The sequence below is a fragment of the Chiloscyllium plagiosum genome, unplaced genomic scaffold (assembly GCF_037043375.1).
Source record: "Chiloscyllium plagiosum isolate Xiang-an unplaced genomic scaffold, Cpla_swu_hap1 HiC_scaffold_14, whole genome shotgun sequence".
Taxonomy (NCBI): domain Eukaryota; kingdom Metazoa; phylum Chordata; class Chondrichthyes; order Orectolobiformes; family Hemiscylliidae; genus Chiloscyllium; species Chiloscyllium plagiosum.
Genome location: NW_028270152.1, coordinates 20,155,687 through 20,171,238, shown reverse-complemented (window position 1 = coordinate 20,171,238; position 15,552 = coordinate 20,155,687). Strand labels below are relative to the sequence as shown.

At 43.3% G+C, this 15,552-nt stretch overlaps 1 protein-coding gene across 1 annotated transcript in view; it reads left to right on the top strand.

Annotated features, from left to right (window-relative positions):
- Positions 1-14,937, top strand: part of LOC122558864 (putative monocarboxylate transporter 5) — a 64,874-nt gene extending 49,937 nt beyond the window's left edge. Inside the window, exons 4-8 of the mRNA XM_043707724.2 lie at positions 1,479-1,640; positions 2,293-2,967; positions 9,798-10,009; positions 11,388-11,481; positions 13,203-14,937. Of these exons, the coding sequence (XP_043563659.1) occupies positions 1,479-1,640; positions 2,293-2,967; positions 9,798-10,009; positions 11,388-11,481; positions 13,203-13,438 (1,379 nt within the window). The 3' untranslated portion in view covers positions 13,439-14,937. The remainder of the gene's footprint in view (positions 1-1,478; positions 1,641-2,292; positions 2,968-9,797; positions 10,010-11,387; positions 11,482-13,202) is intronic.
- Positions 14,938-15,552: the final 615 nt, after the last annotated feature.

Here is a 15,552-nt window from a genome sequence, read left to right as displayed (position 1 = left end):
CAACTGGATCCTCCCCCTCCCGCTCCAATATCCTTTCAAGCCGGTCGGAGATGTCTCGCACCCTGGCACCGGGCAGGCAACACACCATGCGAGACTCCCGATCCGGCTTGCAAAGGATACTATCTGTCCCCCTAATTATAGAATCCCCTATAACCACTACTTGTCTATTAGCTCCCCCCTCTTGAATGGCCTTCTGGACCATGGTGCCTTGGTCAGTTGGCTCATCCTGTCCAGAGCCCTTTTCCTCATCCGAACAGGGAGCAAGAATCTCGTACCTGTTGGACAAGGTCAAGGGCTGAGGCTCCTGCACTCCTGAACTCCGGTTCCCCCTACCTGCCTCACTTACAGTCACACTCTTTTGTGCCTGATCACTAGCTGAATGTGAATTACTTAATCTCCCAGGTGTGACTGCCTCCTGAAACAAAGCATCCAGGTAACTCTCCCCCTCCCGGATGTGCCGCAGTGTTTGAAGCTCAGATTCCAGATCATCAACTCTGATCCGGAGTTCTTCCAGCAACCAACACTTGCTGCAGATGTGGTCACTGCCGTTCACAATGGGATCAGCCAGCTCCCACATCATACAGCAACAACACATCACCTGCCCAGCCATCTCGGCTTAGTTAGTTACTTTGTACAAGTATGAATTAGAATACCTTCTGATACCTCTCTGCTATAGTTTTTTTTTTACCCTAAATAAGGACTTGATGTATACACACACAAAAAAAAACAAAGTAAATTTTTAACTAGTCCCTGGTAAAGAAATAAAAATCCTTACCATCAGGTCCAGATCCTGTTGTAATCTGAGGTAACCCTCTTTGCTGTCCACTACACCTCCAATTTTGGTGTCATCTGCAAACTTATTAACTATACCTCTTATGCTCGCATCCAAATCATTTATGTAAATGACAAAAAGTAGAGGGCCCAGCACCGATCCTTTTGGCATTCCACTGGTCACAGGCCTCCAGTCTGAAAAACAACCCTCCATCACCATTTCCATCATTGTGCTAACAGTGTGTGTTAGAAATTTACTCCAAGCTTGTGCAGTATTGACCCATTTTGAGTGAGTCAGACGTCTCTTTCTCATCGTACCACAGTAACCTACCTTTATATAGCACTTCTACTGTGGTAAAATGTTCCAAGTCACTGCTCAGGAGTGTTCTCAAGCAACATTGAGGTTGAGTAGGAAGATATGAGGATAAGTAATCAAAAGCATGGTAAAAGCAATAGTTTTTAAGGACATGGGGACAAGAGACAAAAATCCTACAACTTGAGTCTCCTGAATTTCAATATTGCTGACACTGGGAGATCACAGTCTTGACCTTTGCCCCCCCTGTTGCACATCACATCAATAAGTTTCCAACTTGATGTGCCGTAGCTCTGATTTAATGGAAAAGCTTTTGATATTCAGGGCATACCCAAGGTTGTCGTTCACCCTGCATTCTCTTGTTCTGCTGATCAATGGTCGTATCTTTTTATAGGATGTGGGTTTGCCTTCCTATCCCAGGCTGCAGCTCTCAACACAACCAAGTACTTCCGCAGAAAGCTTACCACGGCATGTGCCATTTCCCGCTCTGGCACAGGACTCACTTTCGCCGTGGCACCATTCCTGCAATATCTTCTCTACGAGTACGGCTGGCGAGGTAGGTTCTCATGACAGCGTGATCAGTTTATTGAGCGTGCAGCCTGATCAGAAAGTCAAGCAGCAGTTGTCTGACTCCATTTAACCCCAAGGTGATTGCAGTAGGGTCAGCCAAATGGACCTCATAGAATATGAGATCCCTGACTGGGGTTTTTAACCTTGTCCAATCAGGGAGCCCTGGCTGACAAATGTAAGCAGAAGTATCAGAGGTTTTGTTACCTCTGAGCTAGCTGGGTCACTGTCATGTACTATGCACATGTAAATAAAGGGTGACTTGGTGATGGGATACAGTTACTTTAGTCCCAAAGTCCTTGAGAATCATCTTCTCCTTAGTCTCCTCTGTAGAAAGACTTGTACTGTGATTGATGCCTCAGAAAGTTATCCTTTATACAGAAAATCAAATCCAAACTCCACCAAACTTAGATTATAGCATGGATCTCATTGCCACATGTACATAATTCAACATATATTAGAACCTAATTGCCTCGTTGTTAAATTTCCATTATTTTTTGTGCAATTGTTCACTTCTTACTGCAAAATGTGGACATCACAAACTTTAATCAAATTATCTTTTATCAAAAGTTAAATAATGAGCAAGGGCACTTAATGCTGTACTTTTAAAAGTGATTGCTCTGCTCCTTATATCTGTAAAGGTGCGATATTGATTCTGTGTGGATTAACACTGCATCTGATTCCATTGGGAATGCTGAATCGTCCAATTTATTTGAAGCAAGACCAGCCTGAAGACTGCGATCGAAGGGAATGTCACCAGCGACAGCTTCCCGATGATAAAAGGGATGTGGTCCCTGCTGGAGTGTCAAGGGCACAGCTTCCTATCAATCGCCGTGTCAAACCTGTCAGAAGATCTCTCTCAAGTCAGAGTGGACTGGAGGAGTCGAACTCTTTACAAAGTGATCTGAAACAAGCTGTGAAGCCCAGTGCTGCTGACGGATTGTCGATTTTACAGCCTAAGGAGCTCTCCCTACTCCAGGATCCTGTTTCATTAAGACAGATGCATTCGACTGCCCTACCTGGCTGTAAAGCCCAAAATGGTGACTCAAATCCATTAGTAGCCACAGATACCATACCAACAGACACAAGACACAAGGGCCTATGTAGGGAATTTGGTGCACAACTAAAGTCTGTTTCTGACAGTGTGAAAAATCTCATTGACTTTACCCTGTTGACAAATCCACTCTTTATTATTTATACAATTTGCACCTTTTTCAGCCAATTGGCCTATTTCATACCATATTTCCATGTGGTAGCCAAGGCTAAAGCTTTGGGCATTGAACCATTCCAAGCTACATTACTCATTTCAGTTGCTGGTAAGTACCATGTAGTTCTATGTACATCTACAATTATTCACAGAGACAAATGATTTCTTCTGTTCTCTTTCTGTCGCTCAGCAGTTCACCATGATATAAAGTAACATTGTCTGGCTATGAATTACATTGGCGGTGGATAAACGTTAATGCCATAGGAAGTTGTATTCTGCCATGTTTAATTATTCACTTCATTGAATCATAGAATGTTTACAGCGCAAGGGGAGGTCATTCAGCCTGCATGTCATTATTCATGTTGACTCTACAAGAATAACTCAGATAGTCCCACTTCCCTGGCCTTTCCCTAACCCTCTACAAAGTTTTTCTCTACAGATTCTCGCCCAACTCCCCCAATTATATTCGCCATCATGGCACTTATGTCGGTCACATTCTACGTCTGTGTTTTCCCTCATCACTGTCACTTTTTATCAGGCATCTTCTGGTTCTCAATCCTTCCACCATTGTGAAGCAACTCCTTTCTATTAGCTGTATCATATCAGCTCAAGGTCCTCTCTTCTCTATGGAGACTATTCCCAGGTTATCCAATCTACCCACATGCCTGAAGTCCCTTATCTTTGGACTTATCTTTGTTAAACTTGTTGCACCCTCTGCATTCTTGTTGAAGCATGACACCCCCTAGAGTTGGACACAATGCTCCATTTGTTGAGTCAGCATTTCATAAAGGTTCATCGCAGCTTTCTTGCACCCATTACCTGTGGCTCGATTTATGAAGCTATGTCTTATGAACCATTTGTAAATCTGCCCTGCCACCTTCAATGATTTGTGCACATTCACTTACCCCTCCCAAACAGCTCCAGGTCTCCCTCCTCCTCCAGCCCCATTGAAAATGAGCCTTTTGTTTTTTTATTGTGTTGCCTTGTTCTTCTTACCGAAATGTACCACTTACAGTTCTCTGCATTTCCTTTCTCTCTGTTCCACTCCACATGAGAAGCCACTAGAGAGAGTATTGGCCTTATTTCTCATGTTTTCTCGTCTTCAATAAATCAGGATAGAGCCAGAGGACATGGAAGCTCATTGTCTCTTTATTAGTTACATGGAACAGTCCATCTTCTGCAGTTACACTGGCACCATTCCCCACCATTTCCTCTGCTACATTGATGACTGTATCAGTGCCACCTCCTGCTCCCACGAGGAGGTTGAACAGTTCATCAACTTCACCAACACATTCCACCCTGACCTTAAGTTCACCTGGACCATCTCTGACACCTCTCTCTCCTTCCTGGACCTCTCCATCTCCATCGACGGTGATCAACTCAACATTGACATCTTCAACAAACCCACCAACTCCCACAGCTACACCTGGACTACACCTCCTCCCACCTTGCCTCCTGTAAAGTGCTATCCCTTATTGCCAATTCCTCCACTTCTACCGCATCTGCTCCCAGGAAGACCAGTTCCACCATAGAACACACCAGATGGTCTCCTTCTTTAAAGACGGCAATTTCCCCTCCAACGTGATGATACCTTCCAGCGCATCTCATCCATTTCCCAAACCTCTGCCCTCAAACCCCACGCATCCAACCATATCAAGGACAGAATCCTTCTGGTCCTCACCTTCCACCCCACCCCATCGTATCATCCTCTGCCATTTCTGCCACCTCAAACGGACCCCACCACTGGGGATATATTTCCCTCCCCACCCCTATCCGCTTTCCGTAAAGACCATTCCCTCCGCGACTCCCTCATTAGGTCCACCCCATCCACCAACCCACCCTCCCCTCCTGGCACTTTCCCCTGCTTTTGCAGGAATTGCAAAACCTTCTCCCATATTTACCCCTTCACTTCCATCCAAGGCCCCAAAGGAGCCTTCCACATCCATCAAAATTTCACCTGCACTTCCACACATGTCATTTACTGTATCCTAGATTAGAGTGGTGCTAGAAAAGCACAGCAGGTCAGGCAGCATCCGAGGAGCAGGACTACTGTGCTTTTCCAGCACCACTCCTTGCTCCCAATGCGGTTTCCTCTGCCCTGGGGAGACAGGATGCCTACTTACAGAATGCTTCAGAGAACATCTCTGGGACACCCGCACCAACCAACCGCATTGGCCCGTGGCCAAACACTTCAATTCCCCCTCCCACTCCACCAAGGGCATGCAGGTCCTGGGCCTCGTCCCTCACCACCCATCACCTGGAGGAAGAACGCCTCATCTTCCACCTTGGGATTTTCCAACCACATGGCATCAATGTGGACTTCACCAGTTTTCTCATTTCCCCTCCCTCCACCTTATCCCAGTTCCAACCTTTCAACTCGGCACTGCCCTCATGATCTGTCCTACCTGTCCATCTTGCTTCCCATCTCCGTTCCATCCTCCTCTCCGACCTATCACAATTATCCCCACCTCCATCCACCTATTGCACTCTCAGCTTCCTTCCAGCCTGCCTTACCTCCGTCCCATTTATCTCACCACCCTGTTGGCTCACAGCCCCATTCCTGATGAAGGGCTTTTGCCCAAAACGTTGATTGTCCTGCTCCTCGGATGCTGCCTGACCGGCTGTGCTTTTCCAACACCACAATCTCGACTCTAAGCTCCAGCATCTGCAGTCCTCACTTTCGCCCATGTAAGGTGACTGGTTATCAATCACAGGATTATTATGATACAAAAGGAGGCCATTTGTGTGTCTGCACTGGCTCTTCAATCAGGCATTATTACTGAGGGCCAATCTCCTGCTTTATCCAGATATCTTTGCATACAATTTCTATTCAGATAATCATCCATGTCATCATTGGCAGCTTTCAAATTCCAGTGCTGTTGTATGCTACACACAGTGAACTGATCACTGTCCTTGGCTGAGTCTGAAAGTGAGCAACAGTTCGTTTCACCTTTTTTGTCCAAGCCCCTTACCGCAGGCTTGGTGAATGCAAACCAATTCCCAACCCAATTAATTCAGTCAGATAGGACCCATCCATTTCTTTTTGTGTTAACAACCTCATGAATAGGAAGATTCACAACAACATAAAATCCTCCGTTTAGATAAATATCATTTCCATTGTTGCAAAGTACATGCTGTTCCAATGTGTGTGTGTTATATTAATTAGTAGCGATATGTTTAGAAATACAATATGAAATGAAGTAAGCTGCAGAGTGGCGTCACGGCAACTATTTCTGGTCACACTCATTGAAACTGTTGACAGCACGCTGCTGGTGCCCAAGGCCTCAGAAACCATGAGCTGACATTTTGAGGTCTCCTGATGTGGAAATAAAAAACATGCATAAAAAGTGAACATAAAAATAGGCGTAGGAGCAGGCCATTTGGCCCCTCGAACCTGCCTTGCCATTCAACAAGTTCATGGCAGGTCTGCCCCCTAGGCCTCAACTTGAGGCAGCAATGGCTTCCCTGGAGCTCTGACTGAATGAACGGCTATCTGGCAGCTTTAAATCCTCGTATCCCTTTGCAAACCGTGACTGTGGCCTGAATGGCACAGCTCCTGCAGCAGTGAAAATGTTAGGCTGTGCACCTTTTTAAAAACAAAATATGAAATCTCTTCATAATCCTCCCTTTTCCATACCCTATGTTCTTAAGGACGTTTCACCCCACCCCCATTTCACTGATGTACATGCCTTCCCATTCCAAACTCTCATGTTCCTACAGTCCTAACTGACAGGGTGGCGATACTTTTCCAGCATTGAAGTGGGATCCAGGTGGGCACCCCTGCTCTAGCCATTTTGAGGATTTTCTTCAAAGTCGATCTTTGGTATCATTGCTTCCTATCCTAGCTAGCTGGGAGATTGCTGTTCTCAGCCATCTTGCTGCATCGTTTTATTGATGGTCATTAGGGCCAACTCAAACAATAGTCACATAGCACCACACAGTGGTGAGAAATAGATTAGCATTGGCAAAGAAAATAGCATTAACACTTCCAGAAGACCCCAGTTCACAGTTCCAGTGTGTTTTGGACATGCTGAAGTTATTCAACATAGAACATTACAGTGCAATACAGGCCCTTTTCAAATTATTTTACAAAATGTGGATTGCTCTCTGGGCAGCCATTTGTTGCTTATTTCTAATTCTGGGGGAGCCAATAACTGAGTGCTATTATCACTAGACTATTAATCCAGAGACCCAGGGAATGTTCCCAGGGAAATTGAACTTGAATTCAATAAAAATCTGGAATTGAGAATCTAATAATGACCATGAATCCACTGTCGATTGTCAGGAAAAACCAGTCTGGTACGCAAATGTCCTTTAGGGAAGGAAACTGCCTTCCTTACCTGGTCTGGCCTACACGTGACTCCAGATCCATTGCAATGTGGTTGACCTGTAACTGCCCTCTGGGCAATTAGGGATGGACATCAAAGGCTGGCCTAGCCAGCGACCATGAGTGAATTTTAAAAAGTTATCCTTGAACCAGAAAACTCTTCCACTGCTGGTGCGATGGGACCCTTCACATCCACCTGAGAAAGCAGATTAGACATGGGTTGAATACTTCACCCTGATATCCAACACTGCATTCAAGTGTCAGCTTAGATTGTCAACTCAGTTTGTTGGAGTAGGGATTGAAGCCACAAGCTTAAACAAAGTGATGAACTGAGAGTAGCATGGATATTGCAGTTGCTCCTGAGTTGCAGGCTTTCTTGTATAAGAATATTACTAAACTGGGGAGGGTTCAGGACAGATTTACCTGGATGTTGCCGGCAATAGAGGGTCTCAATCTAAAATAGACTGAAAAGACTTGGACTTTTTCCACAGGATCGTAGGAGGTTGAAGGGTGACCTTCCAAAATCGCAGTTTATAAAATCATGCTGGGCGCAAATAAAGTGAATGACGAAGGTCTTTTCCCGAGGGTGTGGGAGTTCAAACCTAAGGAACATATTTTTAAGGTGAGAGGAAAAAGGGGCAACGTTTTTACACAGAGTGGTTCATGTATCGAATGAACTGTCAGAGGAAGTGGGGATGCAGGTACAGTTATAGCGCTTAAAAGACATTTAGATAAGTTCATGATTAGGAAAGATTTGGAGGTATATGGGTCAAGCACAAGCAGGTAGGACTAGTTTGATTTGGGAACATGGTTGGCACGGACTAGTTGGATCGAAGAGCCTGTTTCCATGCTGTATGACTCTATGACTGTGTCTCCTCACCTTGAGTAGGAGCAATGAACTAAGGTGACAGTGCAATCCCCAGTGTTGCTGTTCAGCTGACTTTATTTGTGGAAATACAGACACCAAATAGAAATTAGTCACAGCCTTAAAGAGAATTCAGGCGGAATGCAGTTTCTGATGCCTTCAAATATAATTTGTCAGAGATGTATTCATGGGGATCTTGGATCTCCTATTTACAAATGTTATATCGAGAGATATGAAAAGTGAGAGAGGAGTGAGAAAGATTCCTGAGAAAGTATATATGGAGGAGGGCTAGATGGCTTGTTTCCTTGCTGTCAATGCTTTGTGATTCTGCTGACTTGCATTTGAAAAACACCCCCCCCTCACGTCGAAGAACACCTGAGAGCACTTTGAAAGAAGAAAAGGAGTACTTGCAAGTTCAAGTCCCACTGAGCATAAAAACCTAGGTTGACCCTGGCAGAAGGAATGCTGCATCACTGAAGGTGCTCTTCAAATCAGTCATCAAGCTAAAGCTGTACCTGTTTATTCAAGTGGCTTAGAAGACCCCATCACATCACTGGAAGAAGAACTGGGGCATTTTCCTGGCAAAATGTTATCAACAATGATAATTAAATAGATTATCCAGTCATTTAACTCTTATTTTTACAATAAATTCTTGGGATGCAAGCACCATTGGCGGGATCAGAATTTGTGGTCCATCCCTAATGCCCTTGAGTTGGCTGTAGCTTGGCAGGTTTTCTCCTTTCTACAGGGCGGGTAAGAGTCCACTGGATGGGTCTTGAGTCTCACAGAGGCCAGATAGGGTAAGGACAACAGACGTCTTACTTGAAGGATACTGGTGAGCCATAAAGCCAGCCTTATGACAATCCAATAGTTTCACAATCAATTAATGAGACTTAAACTAAAATTCCAGCTTTACTAATTAACTGACCTTGACCTCCATTTACTAAGGTGGGATTTGAACTCATGGCTTGAGAACATTAGTCCTCCAGTCTATGGTTTGCAGTAAGTTGACCGTTCTGATGCTAATCCATGGTAGGGGGGATGCCCTGCACTGATGAATTGTCTGCTGTTATTCCCTTTGTTATAACTCTGACTACACTTCAAATGTACCATTTTGGTTGTTTTGGGAAATCCCAAAACCATGAAAGGTCACTTCTTTTTGACACCTTATGGAGTACTTTTTCAATGCATTATCAATGTGAGTGAAAACAATCGGGTGCCTCTCTTCCTTCAGGCCTGTATGTATCAGTCCATTTTGATTATACTTTAATCCACATCATTGTGATTAACAGGAAAGTGGAACCAAGATGAGCGACATCTCTTCGCTCAAAGGGGAGTGACTTTCTGGAATTGTCTACCGCAGAGAGCTGTGGATTCCCTCCCATTGAGCAAATTCAAGGCAGAGATTGATAAGTCTTTGGATTGTGAGGCCTGTGAGAACAGATTAGAAAGGCATAGCTGTGGTAAAAGATCAGCCATGATGTTAATGGATGGCAAGGCAGGCCTGAAGGACCAAATACCCCTCTGCAGCTCCTATTTTCCATATTGCTAAGTTTGTTTGAGCAATTCAGTTGCATTGCCCTTCCAAAGAGCTGGCTTGAACTTACCACAATATGTTTCTGTGCTGTATGATTCTAAAGTTCTATAGTAATGAGCAAGTACAGTATGATTCTGACTTTACTAAATTCTTTGCCAACATTCGTTACAGTTGCAGACAGTTCTCCTAAAATGCAAGTTTTTATTGCAGGAATCGTTGAGATTGTGGCTCAGCTTATCTCTGGCTACGTCGCCGACCGTAACTTGATAGCGAAGTATCATTACCACAAAATCTACTTGCTGTTTTGTGGAGCTGTCAATCTGCTGGCACCCCTAGCAAAAACGTTCCCATCACTAATGGTGTACATAGTGTTCCTCGCTATGTTCTGTGGGGGTTATCTGACTTTGTTGCTTCCAGTCCTGGTGAGAGGGAATTTATTCATTCTGTTAACTTTAATATTCTTGTCCCAGTTAGGTTGCTCCCACCTACTCACTAAATGTTGTTCATCTGTCACCTAACAGCTCTGTAAGACCATTTCTCAGGAAGAAACAGCTAAAAGGAATGTTTGATTCAGCTAAGGTTTATTTTCTCACCCTTCATTTGAGTAGCCGTTGTAGCTTTCATCTGTCAGTGAAAGCAACAACCCAAGCAGAGGAAACCATGACTGTAATTAAAAAAACACAGGGGTTAATTTCCAGAGAATAGAGTTCAAAAGCCGAATTTTCCCTTATAGAGAATCTTGCTTGGACTACACCTCGCAGTCAAAAAGCACAAACTGCGGGAAAGACTCTGAAGGTCTGGTAGTGTCTGTGGAGAGAAAACAGAGTTAATGTTTCGGCTGCAGTGACCCTTTTTCAGAATTATACTGCCAGAACTCAGTGTACTGTGTATAATCTGGTCTTCCAGAAAGCATTGGAAAATTGCAGCAAAAAAGGTTTACAATAATACTCTCAGAATTGAGTGGATGTAACTGTGAGGAGAGATTGAACCTACTGGAGTTTTTAAATTGTGAAGGGGTACAATAGGATAGTTGTGGAGATTATGCTTCCACTTCTGGCCCAGTGCCCAGTCCAGCGCAAGCAGGACACAAGCATGAGACAGTTGCTGACTAAGATAGACCCACTTTAGGAGGATGTTTTTTTGCACAGACTGAAGTGAGAACTGTTGCTAGGTAGTTGTGGGATGGTTGTCAGGTAGTACTGACATACTGAAGAGAAGCTTTGATGCTAACATGAGGGAAATGGATAAGTACAGGGAAGGAGAGGTTGTAGGCAAATCGGGAAGATGTAATTCAAAGGGGAGAATGTTCATGTGAAGTATATACACCAATCTAGACCACTGAGATGAATAATCTGTCCATTTTACTGAGATTCCATGTAATTCCGGATGCTATTAACTTGCATAAAGAAACTGTCAGAAAGTTGTCACATCTATATCTATGACTCGAAATTCACATCTTACTATTCTGTTCCACTGCGAAATGCAACAACTTAACTCAAAGATCTTTTACAATCGATCTGAGTGTGAATGTTTAAGTTATGATAGGTGTGTCTTTTCAGTTAGAGAGCATCTTAGCTAAAAGTTAGCAGAGTAAACTGATGGTGAAGTACAATGTTTTTAATATCAGATTTGAATTTAACATTGAAGTCTGTGGTGGGCAATGCTCCTGGGCTGGAGCAATGGACCTATTTATCTTTATCAATAAATACCCCCAAAAATATATTCATAATCCTAGCTTCAGAACAACGTAAATTCACAACACAGTTTATGTTTGAATTCTATTTTGATTTTATTTTTCAGGTTGACTTTATTGGAGTCCATAGAATACACAAAGGAATGGGCCTTTACCAGTTCTTTGTGGGAATTGGTTGTTTGATAGGACCACCAGCAGCAGGTAGGTGAAATCTCCAAACCCTCACTGAAAGTATTATCAAATGAGCTCAACACAAAACCAGTACAGAATGACGTAGAGCTTCTTGAGTGCTGTTGGAGCTGCACTTATCCAGGCAAATGGAGAGTATCGCATCCCATTCATGACTTGTACCTTGTGGACAGGCTTTGAGGAGTCTGAGAGTGAAGTACTCTCTGCAGACTTCCCAGCAATCTGACCCACTAGTCACGATATTAATATGGCTGGCCCAATTCAGTTTCTGATCATTTGAAACTTCTGGAGACTTGCTGACAGATCCACCTTTCGTGACACTTGTTGACAGGTCTTGACAAGTTAAACAGTTCCAAGGGGTCTATTCATTGTTTATGCACAATTTTCACTGTCCCAAAAGACACCTAAACCCCCTCCCTTGCCAATTAAGGACAGCAGCAGCCAACCCACTTGAAGGATCCCTGTAACCTCCCAACCCTCAGACTGTCCCAGGTCCAAATCTGCACGGGAACCCGCAGCACTCCAAAGGGAAACTCTGACCTTTCCAAATGTGATGCACTGAGGACAGATTGGTTTAGGTTCCACATTTTTGGGATCCCAAAATCCCATTTCAATGGAGGTAGTTGTAAGTTCAGTGCCTTGCTGGCTCTGGGAACTTTGTACAGGCGAACCACAGCTCATACCTGGAGAGAGGCAGGACTCAGGACTTGTGATTCCCAGAAAATTCCAGCAATTTCTCCTGGGCTGAGATACTGTCTGTCCTGGTAGCAATCAATGTCAGAGTTCCAAACCTAGGAGCCCTTGTGACATCATTGTTACCCTTGGTGATTTGGCTGGGTGAATTCTTTTTCCATTTTTTAAACAAGATTTAGGAGTACCTGTAGTCAGCTCGTCTTGACGCTGACCCCGCCCTCTCTGCCTACCCCAGACAGTAGGGAGGTGATGGAAGGATTCCCATCAGCCAACAATCATGAACTCTCATGCTGTGGCCAACGGACCTTAGTGTGGGAATTGAAAGCAGAATTTCTGGATCAGAGGTAGGGATGCTGCCACTGATGCACAAGACTTGCACAGGAAATTTCAATCAATCAAATAAAATATGGCATAAAATGCTCATATTACCTTCAGCACCATATTCAACTGCTAATGATCCATTGAGTTGACTAATGTTCTGTAGAGAAGTGAGTCTGCCATTGCTGTCTGGTCTGGCCTATATGTTACAGATTAGATTAGATTCCCTTCGGCCCAACAAGTCCACACCAACCCTCCGAAGAGTAACCCACCTAGATCCATTTCCCTCTGACTGATGCACGTAACACTATGGATAATTTAACATGGTCAATTCACCTAACCTGCACATCCTTGGATTGTGGGAGGAAACCGGAGCAAACCCACGCAGACATGGGGAGAATGTGCAAACTCAACACAGACAGTCACCCAAGGCTGGAATTGAAGCTGTGACCCTGGTGCTGTGAGGCAGCAGTGCTAACCGCTGAGCCACCATGCTGCCCACAGAGCATCCCCTTCCAAGCAGTTCATTCATAACTCCCCCCCCCAAACTGTCCGAGTAAGCCATGGTTGTAAGAAATCAGCTCATCATCACCTTCCAATAGGGCAGTCAGGGAAGAGTAATTCCCACTCCAACAAATTCCGAAAACAGAAGTTTCTGATTTGAGTAGGCGGTTTTTAAAATTTTAACTTGATGCCTAATTTGTTATTTCTGTGACTCTTAGGTGCTCTTCATGACTACACCAAAAATTACGATGCTTCGTTCCAACTGGCAGGCTCCTGTTACTTTGTTTCATTCTTAGTTTTATTCTTTATTCCACTGGCTGAGAGGAAACTGCAAAAAGAGACTAAGAAAAGAGTAATAGAAGACTCCACTAACTTAGCGCCGGAATGTAATCGCCCTCTATCTGTTGAGCAGTCACCAGTGAAGGAGTATCTGGAATTGGAAAGCATGGTGTGAATGTGACCCTGCTCTGCACTGCTTATGTGAGTGTGGGCATTGGGAGCACCAACAGATTTTGCCAATACTGGTGCCTTCAGTTTGAATTTAATAAGGGAGGAAATGCGAATGGATGTCAGATACTTGCACAGATCACATTGAGGAGAAACTGGAAATTTGACAGATCAATACGACTGAACTTTTTATAGCAGTTCCAAGACAATCAGCATTGGAAGAAAGGAGCGCAGCACTTTACTTGAAAATTCATATTGAATACTAAAGAATAATTATTTCAACATAGCAATATTTATGATATTTTCACTTTATAGGTTTAGAATAAGTGTATTTAACAATGGGCAACCGAGGGACTGATGCAAGTGAAACCATCAGTGTAAAGGAAGTTTTAATGGATCGGAAGTGACTGGAACCCTTTAAAGTTTAAAATGAAATCCAATGTTACGGTTCGGCAAATTGTAGAATTATTCTAGAATGAGTACTGAGGAAATCTTGAGACCATATCACTTCCTCGCTCATGAAGTAGCAAAGATGATACAAATTGGGGGAAATGCATAAGAACAAAGAAGATCTAGGTGAAACAGAGGGCGAGTGTAACACTGTCATGGAATGGATGATCAGTGATTCCGAGTTCAAATCTATTTCTGTTAGGGTTGTAATGCTGACTGCAGATATGATAGACTGCAGTGTTGCTCATTAATTAATATGGCATCTGTTCCTTTCCATCCTTCCCTCTATATAGTGCCTTGGGACAATTTTGTATATTAAAGTTGCTGTGTAAAGACAAGTTGTTATTGATTGGCTTTTCTCTCTACTGTCTCAGTGTTTTATGAGTTGCTCTATTGCAGTTTATTCAGTTTAATTCAGTACCTTTCTTCACCTACTAAGCGTTCATTCCCTTCTCTTATTTCTCTCACTCTCTCACTCTGTTGGATATTATTTTATTTCATAATTCCTATAAATCCTTTCCAAATCTTTATTACATCTTGATTTGTTGTTTCGCTTGGCCTGTTGTGTTGCTATTCTGCTGGGCAGTTTGTTCTGCCTCTCTTTCTCTGCCATCGAAACGGTTGAAAAATACTTTTGGAATTCGGCTGGTCCTGTGCCTAAAGTGGACATTAATTATGTTTCTTACCTTCCTCTTTATTTTTTATCATCAAATTCTTCTTGTTGTTTAATTATAGACTTGCCAGGCTATTTTGAATAGCTTGAGGGATGAATTTTCTTTTCCTGCTAACTGAGCTGTTTGTATCGGCTTGTGGGATGCATGAGATTATAAAGAATTGAAAAAACGTTTATCTAAGGTCACGGATGAGCAAAAAATCCTGGAGTTAATGGAAAGGTTCAAGGTTGTGGTTGGTATATTAGTGATATTTTTTGTTGGAACTTTAAACTTTCTAACATACTGCGCTTTGTTTTGGAGACAGAAAGTCAATGGGAACCTTTCAGGTGTCTGTATTTGAGCAAGTAATATTTTCTATTGAGATGAAAGAAGATAAAATGCGATTGGAGAGACGATAAACTATATTTGCACTTTTATGTAATATTCATAGGATAAAAAGAGAAAATGTCCACTTAAACCTAATCTTGCATAACAGGCAGTCATAAATTTATAGCGATCTCTAATTATGGTGCAAGCAATTAGATACACCATTCATAAAAGGGAATTTTATTATATCTTATGACAGTGTTAATTGAATGTCACAGATTGTATCTCACATAGTCCAGTTGATAGATGATATAGAAATAAATGGCTTTCTGGATGTTCCAAAAACAGAAATTGCTGGGAAAGCTCAGCAGGTTTGGCAGCATCTGTAGAGAGAAATCAGAGGCAATGTTTCAGGTTTAGATTAGATTAGATTCCCTATAATGTGGAAACAGGCCCTTCGGCCCAACAAGTCCACACCGACCCTCCGAGGAGCAATCCACCCAGACCCATTCCCCTACATCTACCCCTGACTAATGCACCTAACACTACCGGCAACCTAGCATGGCCAATTTACCTGACCTGCACATCTTTGGACTGTGGGAGGAAACTGGAGCACCCAGAGGAAACACAGGGAAAATGTGCAAACTCCACACAGACAGCTGCCCGAGGTGGGAATTGAACCCGGGTCCCT